Source organism: Nelumbo lutea, chromosome 2 (assembly GCF_056320005.1).
Source record: "Nelumbo lutea isolate HS-2025 chromosome 2, American lotus-T2T, whole genome shotgun sequence".
Taxonomy (NCBI): Eukaryota; Viridiplantae; Streptophyta; class Magnoliopsida; order Proteales; family Nelumbonaceae; genus Nelumbo; species Nelumbo lutea.
This window is the reverse complement of record NC_142685.1, coordinates 20,007,233-20,019,660: the sequence shown is the minus strand read 5'-3', so window position 1 is coordinate 20,019,660 and position 12,428 is coordinate 20,007,233. Positions and strand designations below refer to the sequence as shown.

The window sequence follows — 12,428 nt, the reverse complement described above, 5'->3', positions numbered from 1 at the left end:
AGCAAACATTGAGTAATAAACACCAATTCAGCCATCTCTTTTGCAGGGCATCAAGTGTGTTTGCCTTTTGATGGTAAACTCCCAACAGAAAGCTTGAATCTTTTGGGGGTGGGGCCCAACTAAATGTCTTTAAGTGGAAATTCTCTAGGGAGTATGACTGTAGGGACTAAGGCTCGAAAGGAGGCACAGGAAAACAATCCAGATGAATAAAGAAAATGACCATCAGATGTTATGGTGACAAGTATAAAACAGATGGAGGGGATTGGACAACAACCTTGATCCTTCCTTCCTTGGGTTGTTCTCTTTGGAAGAAAATTATGGAAATCTACCCTCTGGTTCAAAGTGGTTTGTCCCTTAAGTTGGATTATTCACTGTAAGATCTTTAGCCAAAAGACTAGCTAGTGAAGGTCTGGATAACTTTCCTGCTAATAGAATCTGGACTCAGATTCCTCCTCTCAAAGTGAATGCACTGCTGTGGGTGGTGGTGGTATTGGACAAAAATCTAACTAAACAGAATTTGACAAAAAGAGGAATTCTGATTCAAAACATGATGTGTGAGTTGTGTGGGCAAGCAGAGGAGGACAACACTCATCTCTTCTCCATTGTCCCTTTGCGGCTGGAATTTGGAAACATTTTCTCTCATCGGAAGGTATTTCCTGGGTCATGCCAAATCAGGTTTCAGATCTGCTAAGGAGTTGGGTTTTGTTAGGCCTTTCTAAGCTGGCTAGAAGTGTGTGGTGGGCTATCCCTGCAGCTGTTATCAGTTCCATATGGGCTGAGAGAAACAGAAGAATCTTTCAGAATAAGAAAAAGGAGGCGGACTGTCTTGTGTCTGGTGCAGTGGGAAAGCTTGTATCCTGGACTGCAGGTGTAAAAGGCATACAGCCTAGGCTCTTGGAGTCTCAGTTAAGTTCTGTTAGTATATTTGAATTGTAATGTAAACTGAGTGGCAGTTCTCAGTCTTTGCTCCCTTCTGGGAGGCCTTTGTATGGTTCTGATTTCTATTTTTTTTTATCAATAACTGTGAAAAGTATTAATTAAAATAAGAAGAACTACAAAGCAAGGGGGCTAAACAATCTTAGCTCCCTATAAACAGTCTGAGCAGCAAATACAATTACAATAAAGCCCAAAACAAAGAGTTCTTATTAACCCCTTGCCAAGCTAAACCATCTTCCAGTGAGTTTGCACTTCTCTTAACCCATTTGTATTGAATTTCAACATCCTTAGTCAGCCACTTAAATTTTCTTTTTTCGTTGCTGTACTTCCATATCCTTGAGTTATCCTCTTTTAACCAGTTCACCACCACTTCAGAGTCTCCTTCAATAATCAGCTTACTAATTTGCAGCTCCTTAGCTCTTCGTACCCCTTCAAGGGCTGCAAGAATCTCAGCCCTCAAGGAGTCTCCTTCCCCAAATGGTCCTGAAAACATAGCTAACAGATTCCCGTGTTCATCTCTTATTGCTCCCCCTATTCCAGATGGGCCTGGATTACTCATACTGTTGCCATCAAAATTCAGTTTAATAAAGCCGTTAGGTGGAGGACTCCAGCATGAAAGTGATGCCTTCTTAGCTGAAGCTAATTCTGCAATTTCCTTCCAGTTTTTTACCATATCATCTACTGAGAAATCTGCAAGCAATGGCAAAGTTTTCAGCCAATGTATCACCCTAATATGGATTACCTCCAGAATTACTTCCAAGGTTTTCTCCTTTTCTGAGAAAATCTGTGAGTTCCTCTCCTCCCAAACAGACCAGCATACTGCAGCCCTCATACATCTCCACATAACCTTGGCCCTTTTTGTTGGCCCACTCGCCATGAACCTGAATAAGCTTTGCACATTCAAAAGGGGGGGGGGGGGGTCCATCTGTACCCATACAAAGAGGTACACCACTCCCAAATGCTTTTAGTAAACTGACAGGAAATCAGTAAATGGTATTCAGACTCATCAGCTTTACAGAGAATACGCCAGTGAGAACACAAACAACTGTTGGGTCTTTTTCTTTGAAGTAGATCACATGTATTAACTCTTTCCAGAAAGGCTTCCCAACAGAAACTCCCAACCTTAGGGGGTATAGGAAGACACCACACCTCTTTAACAGGGAATGACAGACCCAAAGAAGGAGGTTGTGTTAGAGCTTTAAAGAAAGAAGCACATGTGAAAGAACCGGAGGGAGTGAGACCAAATTCTATTGTCTGTCTTTGTTGGCTCTAAAAAAACCCCTTCAAGAATGGATAGCAAGGATAAGATACAATCAAACTCTGTGTCCCTGATTTCCCTTCTAAGACCCAAGTTCCTGCTGAACCCAGGAGTTGAGTTAGAAGGAACAAGGAAGGAGGAGACTGGTTCATTTTTAAGAGTGGAAAGAGTGAAAAGACTCGAAAATTGGTCTTTTAAAGGAGAATCCCCAATCCAGTTATGTTCCCAAAAATTGATGGGATTACCTGAGTGCAAGTCATACCTGATCCATGGATAGAACAAAGGCAAAATAGCTTGAATAGCTTTCCAAGGTGCTGCTCTTGTAGTCCTTGCCAAAATCCCAGAATCCCATCCATTGTCTGCTACCCCAAGAATGCTACCCACTATCTTCACCCACAGCTTATCCTTCTCCAAAGAAAATCTCCACAGCCATTTCCCTAGTTGTGTCAAATTCCTACTCCTTATATTCCCAATACCCAAACCTCCCTCCCTCTTGCTCCTACAAACCATCTCCCACCTAACCCTATGGTCCTTCTTCTCCTCCCCCGGGTACCAAAGAAAATCTCTCATTGGTTTTTCTAACATGCTTGCCACCTTAGTTGGAATCTTGAAGACTGATAAAAAGTAGACAAGAAGGTTAGCTAATGTAGACCTAATTAAAGTGGTTCTCCCACCAAGAGACAAGCAGTTCTTCTTCCAAGTTGCAAGTCTCTTTTCAAACCTCTCCACAACAAAAATCCAAAACTCATCTTTCTGAGGGTTGTCTCCCGAAGGCAAACCAAGGTAATTTAGAGGCCAATTAGAAACTGCACACTCCAAGATGTCTGCACACTCCAATGTCTCCCCCTCCCCCATATTTATCCCCACTAGACAGCTCTTCTCAAAATTCACCTTAAGGTTTGACATTTACTCAAAGAGTTGTATGGTGAGTTTCAGGTTTCTTATCCTATTAAGGTCCCCTCCTTCACAAAAGAGTATTGTGTCATATGCAAATTGCAAATGTGTAAGTGGCACACTTTTCCTTCCAACTCTCCATCCTCTTATTAAGTCCCTGGAGTCTGCTCTAGAAATTAATCTCCCTAAAACCTCTGCAACCATCGTGAATAAGAATGGGGAAAGAGGATCTCCTTGTCTTATTCCTCTCAAAGCTAGAAAGAAATCTACCACTATCCCATTTATCAAAATAGAATAATGGCATTTCCTTGTACATCCCATCACCCATTTACACCACCTGTCTCTGAACCCAAAATTGACCAACACCTCTAACAGGAAAGACCAATCCACCATGTCATAAGCCTTTTCCAAATCCAATTTGCATACCACCCCCTTTTTCTTGGATCTCTTGAACTCCTCCGAACTCTCATTTGCTATAAGTATTTGATCTGTTACCTTCCTCCCTTTCACAAAAGCTCCTTGGTTGTCTGCTATAATTGTTGGAAGCGCTTTTCTAATTCTAATGGACAACACCTTAGTGATGATCTTATATAGGCTATTTACCAAGCTGATCGGCCTATAGTCCCTCGGGTGATTTGCATTCCTTTTCTTCGGAACCAAGGCAATGAATGTGGAATTTAGCCTCGGGTTTATCACTCCTCTAGAATAAAATTCATCAAACACTAGCCTTAGGTCCTCTTTTAATATCTCCCAATAGTCCTGATAAAAAGTATCGTAAAACCGTTAGGGCCTGGTTCCTTTGATCTGTCCATAGAGAGCACTACTTCCTTTATCTCTTTCAGTTCAAATTTCCTTTCTAGCCATTACCTTTCCTCCAATTTCAGTGTAGGCCATTCCAATCCTTCAAGTCATACCCTATTGTTTAGGGGTCTTCTAAAAATAGACCTAAAATGATTTGTAAAGACCCCTGCAATTTCACTTTGATTGGAAATTATTGCCCCTTCAATCTCCAAGCTTGAGATATAATTCCTTTTCCTTCTTAAATTTGCCATAGCATGAAAAAACTTGGTATTTCTATCCCCCTCTTTCAACCACTTACACCTTGACTTTTGTCTCCAACTTATTTCCTCCTACAAAAGGCAGTCCTCTAATTGTTTACGCAGATTCCATCTTTGCTCTTTATCCTCTTCTATAAAACAACCCCTCCCCTTCTTTACAATCCAAGGCCTCAATTTGACCAGTCACCAGTTGTTTCCTTTCCTCCAGTCTCCCAAACTCTAATAGATTCCACTCCTTGATTCTACTTTTCAGATGTTGGAGTTTTTTATGAAACCTCATTCCACTCCATTTCACTGTTGGATTACTCTCAAACCACCAATCTTTGACCTTCTTAATGAAACCCGGGTGTCCAAGCCACATGTTTTCAAATCTAAAAGGGGTGGGGCCTGCATTTCTCACCTCCTCCTTACAAATTACTATAGGCCAATGGTCGGATGTCACCCTTGGGAGTGTTCTAGAATTCGAACTCCCCCATGTCATTTGAAAACAAGAACCTATCCAACTTGGAACAAATCGGGTTCACTTGGAGATTGGACCAGGTAAAACAACTATGTGACAATGGGATTTCCTTAAGTTCATAGGCATCCACAAATTGATTAAATTTTCTCATGCTCATGGTTGACCTTTGCCTAGGACTATTTGTTTCTTCCATGAATCTGATTACATTGAAGTCACGTCCTAAACACCAAGGTCCTTCCCAAAAACCCCTTATATTAACCAATTCCTCCCATAACTGCCTCCTCTCTTAGTCATTCGATCCATATACATTGGTTAACGCCCATTCAAACCCATCCTCCACCTGTCTAAACTTCAGGGAAACTGAAAATTGGCCTATCAGTTCTTCCTTACCCTCCAATACTTCTTTCTTCCACATTGTCACAATACCCCCTATAGACCCCCATGAAGGCAGAACCGCCCAATTAATCCCCGTACCTCTCCATACACTTCTTACCCACTTAACGTCAAAATTTGCTCTTTTTGTCTCCTGCAATAGTACTAGATTCGGGTCTATTTTCTTAATGGCCTCTTTTATTACTGCTCTCTTCCAAGCACTTCCTAGCCCTCTAACATTCCAACTTATGATCTTCATTTAGTTGAACTCTTGACCCCTTATTCCTCTTACCCTCACTTATTCCCTTTCCTCCTGTCCTTATTAACACCAAGACTACTCTCTCCTTCCACATCCTTCATTAATCTTTCAACTTCACTTAATTTTTTCCTTTTAGCCTTAGTTTCTTCTCCCTTTTTTGTAGAAACATTTTTAGGTCATTTAGATTTTTCACTTTAGATCCTAACTTCTGTATAAAAGCTGCCACAAAATCCTCACTAGTCAACTCTCTTTCTTTTGACTCTCTATTCCTCCCTCCTTGTTCTGTTTCCCCACCTTTGTCTCCATTCTCCTTAACTCCTATTCTAATTCCCTTTGGCCCTTCCTTTTGTTTATCACTCACACCTACTTCCTTTAACAGGCACTCAAGTATTTCCAGAATTCTTTTATTTCCTTTTGCTTCTTCCTCATTTCCTATCTCTCCCTTCTGACCCTCCCTGTCTCCACTACTATCTCTTGCCCCATCTCTACCTTCAAGGGTAGCAGCCTATGAACTGTGATCTGTATTTGGCACATAGGACAAAGAGCCATTAGTATTACAAACCCAAAAGACACAGTTACCCGGGTTGATTTAGGGAAGAATGGGATTGCTGGAATTGGGGGCAAAGCCTGTCGAACTCTGAGGTTGAAAGTGGGGTTCTTCTAACTCCTTGGTTCGGTTTTGGTAAGAATGCCTTTCTACCTCCTCTGTTAAACAAAGATCACTTCTCTCACCCGCCTGTTTGTTCCTACCTTTTGTACCCTCGTCTTGCTTCGGGAAGTCCCAGATACTTCATTACCAATTTCCTGTACAACAAAAAGACTTGGAGAAGTGGCTTCTGAGAATGAGTCAGGCTTTCCACCGACAGCTTTAGAGAGATGTTCCACGCTGTTTTGAGTGTTCCGCTCTTTCCTGGCACAGCATTAAGGTTCCACAAGTTGCACTTCTTGAAACAGAGTTTCCAAGTTAAGAGTTGCGGCAATCTCTTCCTCTGCGACCTTACCAAACTCAGCACTGCCTATGCTAGACTGGCTTTCTAGATCTTCTCCGCGTCTACATCTTCAAAATCACAGTCTACCCAGCCTTCATCAACACCCTCCTCCATGTTACACTCTCTGGTGTATTTGGGATTTGATTGGTCTGGTGAAGATCTTCCCACCCTAGGATCGTTCAAAGCTGTGCGAGAAACCCACTATAAGGAGCTCGAGTTCCGCACAGTCCTTTTGGAAGAGGTAGCAACTTCTCTGCAAGCCTTCTTCGAGGAGGAAGAAAATAGACGGTTACTATCGTCTATAGTCTCCTACTGCAAACCCCCAATCACGTGCGCACTTAAACATGCACGTGGATTGGGGTTCCACCCAAAGTTTGAACCGGTCAAACCTCCGACCGGTTCAGATGCTCCAACTCGCATTCCACTTCTTTTTTTAACCACGTCAGCAAAAGATGTGTTGCCTTTTGAGGTTATGCCTAGTTCAAAATTATTTAAATTTTTTTCTTTAATTAGCTTGTGTGGCTTTTGGGCTTCCCCCATCGACTTTTCAGCTTCCACTTTAGGCCGACCTCTAGATTCAAACTCTCTCTCCCCCTGTAAGCCTCTAGTAACCCAGCCTTCCACGTCAGCATCATCTTCAACCGTGGTGCTTCGCCCCCAAAGCTCTGCCTCCAGCTCCGACCAGCCAGACTTTATACCATATTCCACCCACAAGAACCTCTATTGTTCTTGGGATCGAATCATGTTTCACCCCAACCATCCTCACCTCAGCAGCTCGAAAGTCCTCCAGCTGAAATTCCTCCAATTCCCCTCCCAAGAGACTCACGATATTTCCCACATTTGATTCATTCCAGAGATGAAATGGAAGTCCTACCAGTTTGAACAGGAAGCTTCCACCAGGCTGTTCCATCTCATTACATAATGGCTTCCACCTTTGAACTTGGATCATGCCTTCTTCACATTCGAATGTAGTAAAGCCCCTGTTTACCTCATCATTAATTCTTAGTATTGCCTTCCTTGCTGAAAAAGGTTTCAATGCAACCTCAGCCTCCATATTCAGATTAAGCACAACTGAATCTAGAACCCTCCTCCAGTCTTTTATCTCCTTGTTAACTGATATCACCAAACTACGCTCCCAGTCAACTCGTTCACCTTCCAGCCACAGCTTCAACCCAGTATTGGAGCTCAATATAACCTCTCCAACATTGTAAGATTTCTGCTTCAAGTGCTGCTCCGAACATTTCAGAAGTGTGGAACTTTGTTCTATCACCTGCTCCACAAGTCTGTCGACAGAGACAAGAAAATGCTGCAGCTCTTTTATGAAAGCCATCCAACCTTGTGTTATTGTAATAACACAAGAAAATGCTCCACAAGTTCGTTTCCTGGCACCGAAGTATTCTGTTATTGTAACAAACCAGCCTTTTTCATTGCGCCTCAGCTCCACTTCAAACCTCTTTCTTTCCATTTCTAACACATTCCTCCAACTAGCAGTTCTAATCGATTGAAGTACACCATCGATAAAACCCTTCAACCATAGAACCACTTCTTCGAACAAGAATATCATCGCCTTCCTATCTTCCCTAATTTTTAGCAGATTCTTACCTCTGAGTCTTCCACTCTCCAGTAAAAATTTCTTTGCTTCAATGTTTAAAACTGATTTCCGACTATTCACCACCTGGAAACCTTCTTCAGTTCTTTTCACCATCTTCAGTTCTTTTCACCATCTTCAGTTCTATTGCCTTCGAATCTCAGGAAAAAAACATCTTACAAACTCCAAATAGACTGAGAGCAAAGTATGTGAACAACATTCTGATACTTGAATTCAGGGTTTACAAACTCCAAATAGACAGAGAGCATGTAAGAATCTTAAGAGAGAGTAACAAAAGGAATGAATGTTTTTCAAAACTGGTTCTGATTTCTATTAATAAATTTACCTTACCTATTTCAAAAAAAAAAAAAGAAAAAAAGAAAATGACCATCAGGGGCAGATAGGACCAAGTGGATATCTTCCAAAGAACGAATGAGAGCTATAGCCTCCTCTAATTCCTAGTCCCTTAACCCTCTCCTAAGAGCTATGGCCACCGTAAAAGGTGTTTTTAGTAACTTCTGTAGACTTTTAAAAGAAACAAAGACGGACCTTATGCCTGACACTAGCTACCTCAGGTGATGCAACTAAGAGTGGCAGACGCATTGGATGTTCCATGGGCTTGTGCTGTTGACTGCTTGAAGCACTTTGGTATGATCTACATCTGCGATAGGTATATAATGGTTTTCTTGCTTCTTTCTTTTTTTTTTTCCTTAACAGGGGTATAAAATTTGTATGTCTTCTATGGGTTTGGATTATGGCATTTTATAAACATTGAGTAACAATGTTTTCAATGAAATAAGGGTGGACCTTGGTGCAACAGTTGGGTTGCTTCACTGTGACCTAGGTGACCAGGATTCAAATCTTGGAAATAGCCTCTCAGAATGTGCAGGGGTAAGGCTGTGTACATCTGCTCTCCAGACCCCACATTGGTGGGAACCTTGGGCACTGGGCCAGTGTTTTAAAAGCACAAGGGCCAATTTGCCTAAGGCGCAAGGCGAGGTGCACGTCTTTTTAAGAAAGGCGCAAAACTACAAAAAAGAAAAGCTAAAAATAAAAAAAAAGTCAAAATTTTCAAAAAAAAATGCCAACAAATTTTAAAAAATGCAAAAATTCAAAAAATATTAAACATAATATTAATAAAAAATATAAACATAAATTTTAAAATAAATGTTTTAAAAAACCAATTATCTAAAATTAAAATACATAAACATAACATGTAAAGCATATTCAAATGAAAATTTAAAAATAAAAGCAAACATATAAAGCATTTTCAAGCATGTAAAACCCACAATCTCTTTTTTTCCTTAATTGCATTACTTCAAGTAGCTAGTGTGATGTAAAACATATTGCATTCTTGATTCTATGAGTCGCTTTTGTACCACGGCCCTTGAGGCAAGCCCGAACAAGTCTATGTTAGGGTTTGATATTCTTATTTTCCACATGAAAAATAATGATTTTATAACTTTAATTGCCTTTTAAGAATATATTTTATTGGAATGAACGAATGAACAACATTAGCAAATAGGGGGTTCTCGGAGTTTCGGTGAGCGAGCGAATATTTTTTATCAATAACGGAACAATTTTATTAACCACTAATTAGAAAATACAAGAGAAGAGGGCAAAGGAGTTAGCACTCGTCTTCACCCACTGAAATCTGAATCTCACTTCCATATTCTGGATGAGCCATTTAAACCTTCTTTTCTCATTTACATAAAGCCCGAATCTAGGTTCCTCTTTTTGTAGCCAATTAATCACCAACTTAGAATCGTGTTCAACAACCAGTCTACTAATATTTAGCTCTTTTGCTCTTTGAGCTCCTTCCACAGCGACCATAATCGCATCCCTAAGAGACCTAAACCAATTGGTCCTGAGCACAATGCAACAACTTTCCTTCATCTCTGAAGACACCTCCAATACCTGAAGGACCCAAGCTACCTTCACTATTCCCATCAAAATTCAGCTTAATAAGACCTGCAGCTGGTGGGGATCAAAGAGGCCTGATTTCAGCCTTAAAGGGGGCTGACCCAGCCACACCCTTCCAATTGCTAAGTAAAGCATCCGTAGAAATATCCTCGAAGGTTTCTAAAGATTTCACCCACCGCACCACTCTGATAGTAATAACTTCAATTAAAGCTTCCCTTCTTCTCACTCTTTTTAAAAAAATTCTCAGATTTCTTTCTTCCCATATTGTCCAACATATAGTCACTCTAGTGCATCTCCACAGAATCCAACCCCTCTTCTTTGGCCACCTGACAGAAGAGGAAGCAAACAAGCTTTGTATATCCAACGGAGTTCACCTACATCCAAACAATGAGAGAAACCATACCCAAATAGACAGAACAAAGGAGCAGGAGATTAGTAAGTGACAGCAAGTCTCCATGAAATAACTACAATAATGTTTTTCTACGGAAGCCCTTGAACTTGTATTGCACCTCTAGGTTTTAAAAACGTGTATTGCACCTCTAGACACTGTCTTACACATAACAAGTTATCTAAGCAAACAAAAGAACAAGCATAAATACCTCCTCCAGCATCCAAAAGCATTTTCAACATGGAACGAGGACCCAAAGTAGTACGGATGATGTCAGCAACAGCCTGCAGCAAAGAGAAATTATATCAAATATTCTACATTAGAAGAGAGCTGGGAAAAAAGATTCAGAGCAAGTACAGATAAGATGTATGTTAACCCTGAAATAATTTCTTACTACCCCAACTTATGTCCTTTTAGACATGGTACTAGCTATTCTAAAACCATTTACTTCTATCGGATTACTTCTTATTGATACCGTAGTTGGTCTTCCACATTCATGCTGAAGCCACATTACCCATTTTCTCTCATTTTATCACCTATGAGGAACACTACTAGATCCTAACCAATATTAGTTTTTCCACTAATTCATCTCAACATTCTCATCTCTGCCATGCTCTTTAATGGATGTATCTTTTAGGGAAACTTGAAACTGTGTTCTCATGCTTGTCAGCCTGAGATTTAAGTGTTAACAGTACACAAAGCAATGGCCCTTTGTTGACTTTTATTAGATAGTAATAAGAAATGGTTTTGAGTAGCATGTTTATATTTATGTTTTATTGTTATTGCCAAGTACTGTAAGGAGTGTTTAATTAGGGGTAGGTATTTTTGAAAATAAATATAATTACTAACCAGAGGTATTTTACTTTGATTTAAGAGTGGGCATGCATGTAATCTAACTGCCACCATCTGTATAAAGGAGTCTAAGTTGATAAGTCCCATGGTTTCTAATTCTCTCTATTCTTTTTTCTTTCCTTTCTCCTCTCTTCTCTTCTCCGTTTCTTTTTTCTTTTTTTCTCCTCTCTCTCTCTCTCTCTCTACTGTTTTATTCAAGATGACTGGAGAATTAGAAGAGGTTTAAAGACAATTATGCTAAGCATCAAGAGGTGATGACTCCTAGCCCAGATTGCAAATCTCCAGGCCTGGGCCCACATCAGGCCTGAAAATACCTTCTACCATCAATGATCTGATATTGAATTCTCATGGCTACAGGCCTAGAGTAATGGCTAAGAGATCATGGAAATCTCTAAACACCCCTCCTATACCTGATGGTCCTGGGTTCCACATGCTACAATTGTCAATTTAATTTGATTATATTAGAACAAGGAAGAAGACATCATCACATAAAATTTTGTATTCATTATGTTACAAAATAGTGTACATGAGAGATCACAGGCAATTCTAGGAAACAATGGAATACTTTAGTTGCCTAGTCACCTAGGCAAGCGTCTAGACAATAGAATATTACAAAAAAGAACTAAAGTTTAGGTAAGTTCCCTAGCTTTATATACCAATCAGCATGCGTGCAAATTGGGAAAAAAAAAAAGCAATTCTCTTTACTAATATTTTTTTTTCTCTCAAAACATAGCAAATCATTATATCTAAAAGACAATAGTATTTTAAATATATTAATTTCAACATTAAAGAACTATAATATGACAAGTATTTAATAGGATAGGCAATTTCATGTTAAAAATAGCAACTTAAGAAGGCTATAATTTTATACTAATAAACATTAAAGATAATAGTGTTTTGTTGAGATAATTTAATATTTGTTAGCGTAGGGGTATTTCTGTCTTTATACCTAGGTTGATGTTGATGATTTGTAGTGTTGTGTTGGAACATGTGCTCTTAACTTAAGTAGGGGCAAATAGGTCTTTTCAGTATTGTTTTAATAATAATATAAATACTTACTGGCCGACTGGGAGAAGTCATGTTGACTCTGTCAGTTCGAACCAAAATTCTCTCTTCTCTCTTACTCTATCACCTTTTCCTCTTCTACATAACTGAACTCAGTCAGGCCGAACTCTAAGGCAGACCTGAATTTTAACATGGTATCAGAGCAGGTTAAATCTGCCTAGATTTCTGCTTGCCTAGGGTTCATTCTCTGCGCACCCTATCTACGGTTTTCCTCTTTATTTTATTTTTTTGATTGGAGATAAGGGAAAGGGCTGAAAAGGGGTGATCGCCCTCTTCCCTTGGGGGTCTCTATGCCTCTAGTCAGGTCGTATGTGGTCAGTTGCTGTGATTTCTGAGATCGCCCTCTCCTAGTAGAGGAAGAATAGAGGGCCGAACTGTGTGGACAG

General features: G+C 40.0%; 1 protein-coding gene across 1 annotated transcript in view; it reads right to left on the bottom strand.

Moving 5' to 3' along the window:
• LOC148869017 (T-complex protein 1 subunit gamma-like) overlaps nucleotides 1-12,428 on the bottom strand; it is a 36,561-nt gene that overhangs the window by 12,322 nt on the left and 11,811 nt on the right. The window contains 1 exon segment of the mRNA XM_088971650.1: nucleotides 10,337-10,409. Within this exon segment, the coding sequence (XP_088827776.1) occupies nucleotides 10,337-10,409 (73 nt within the window).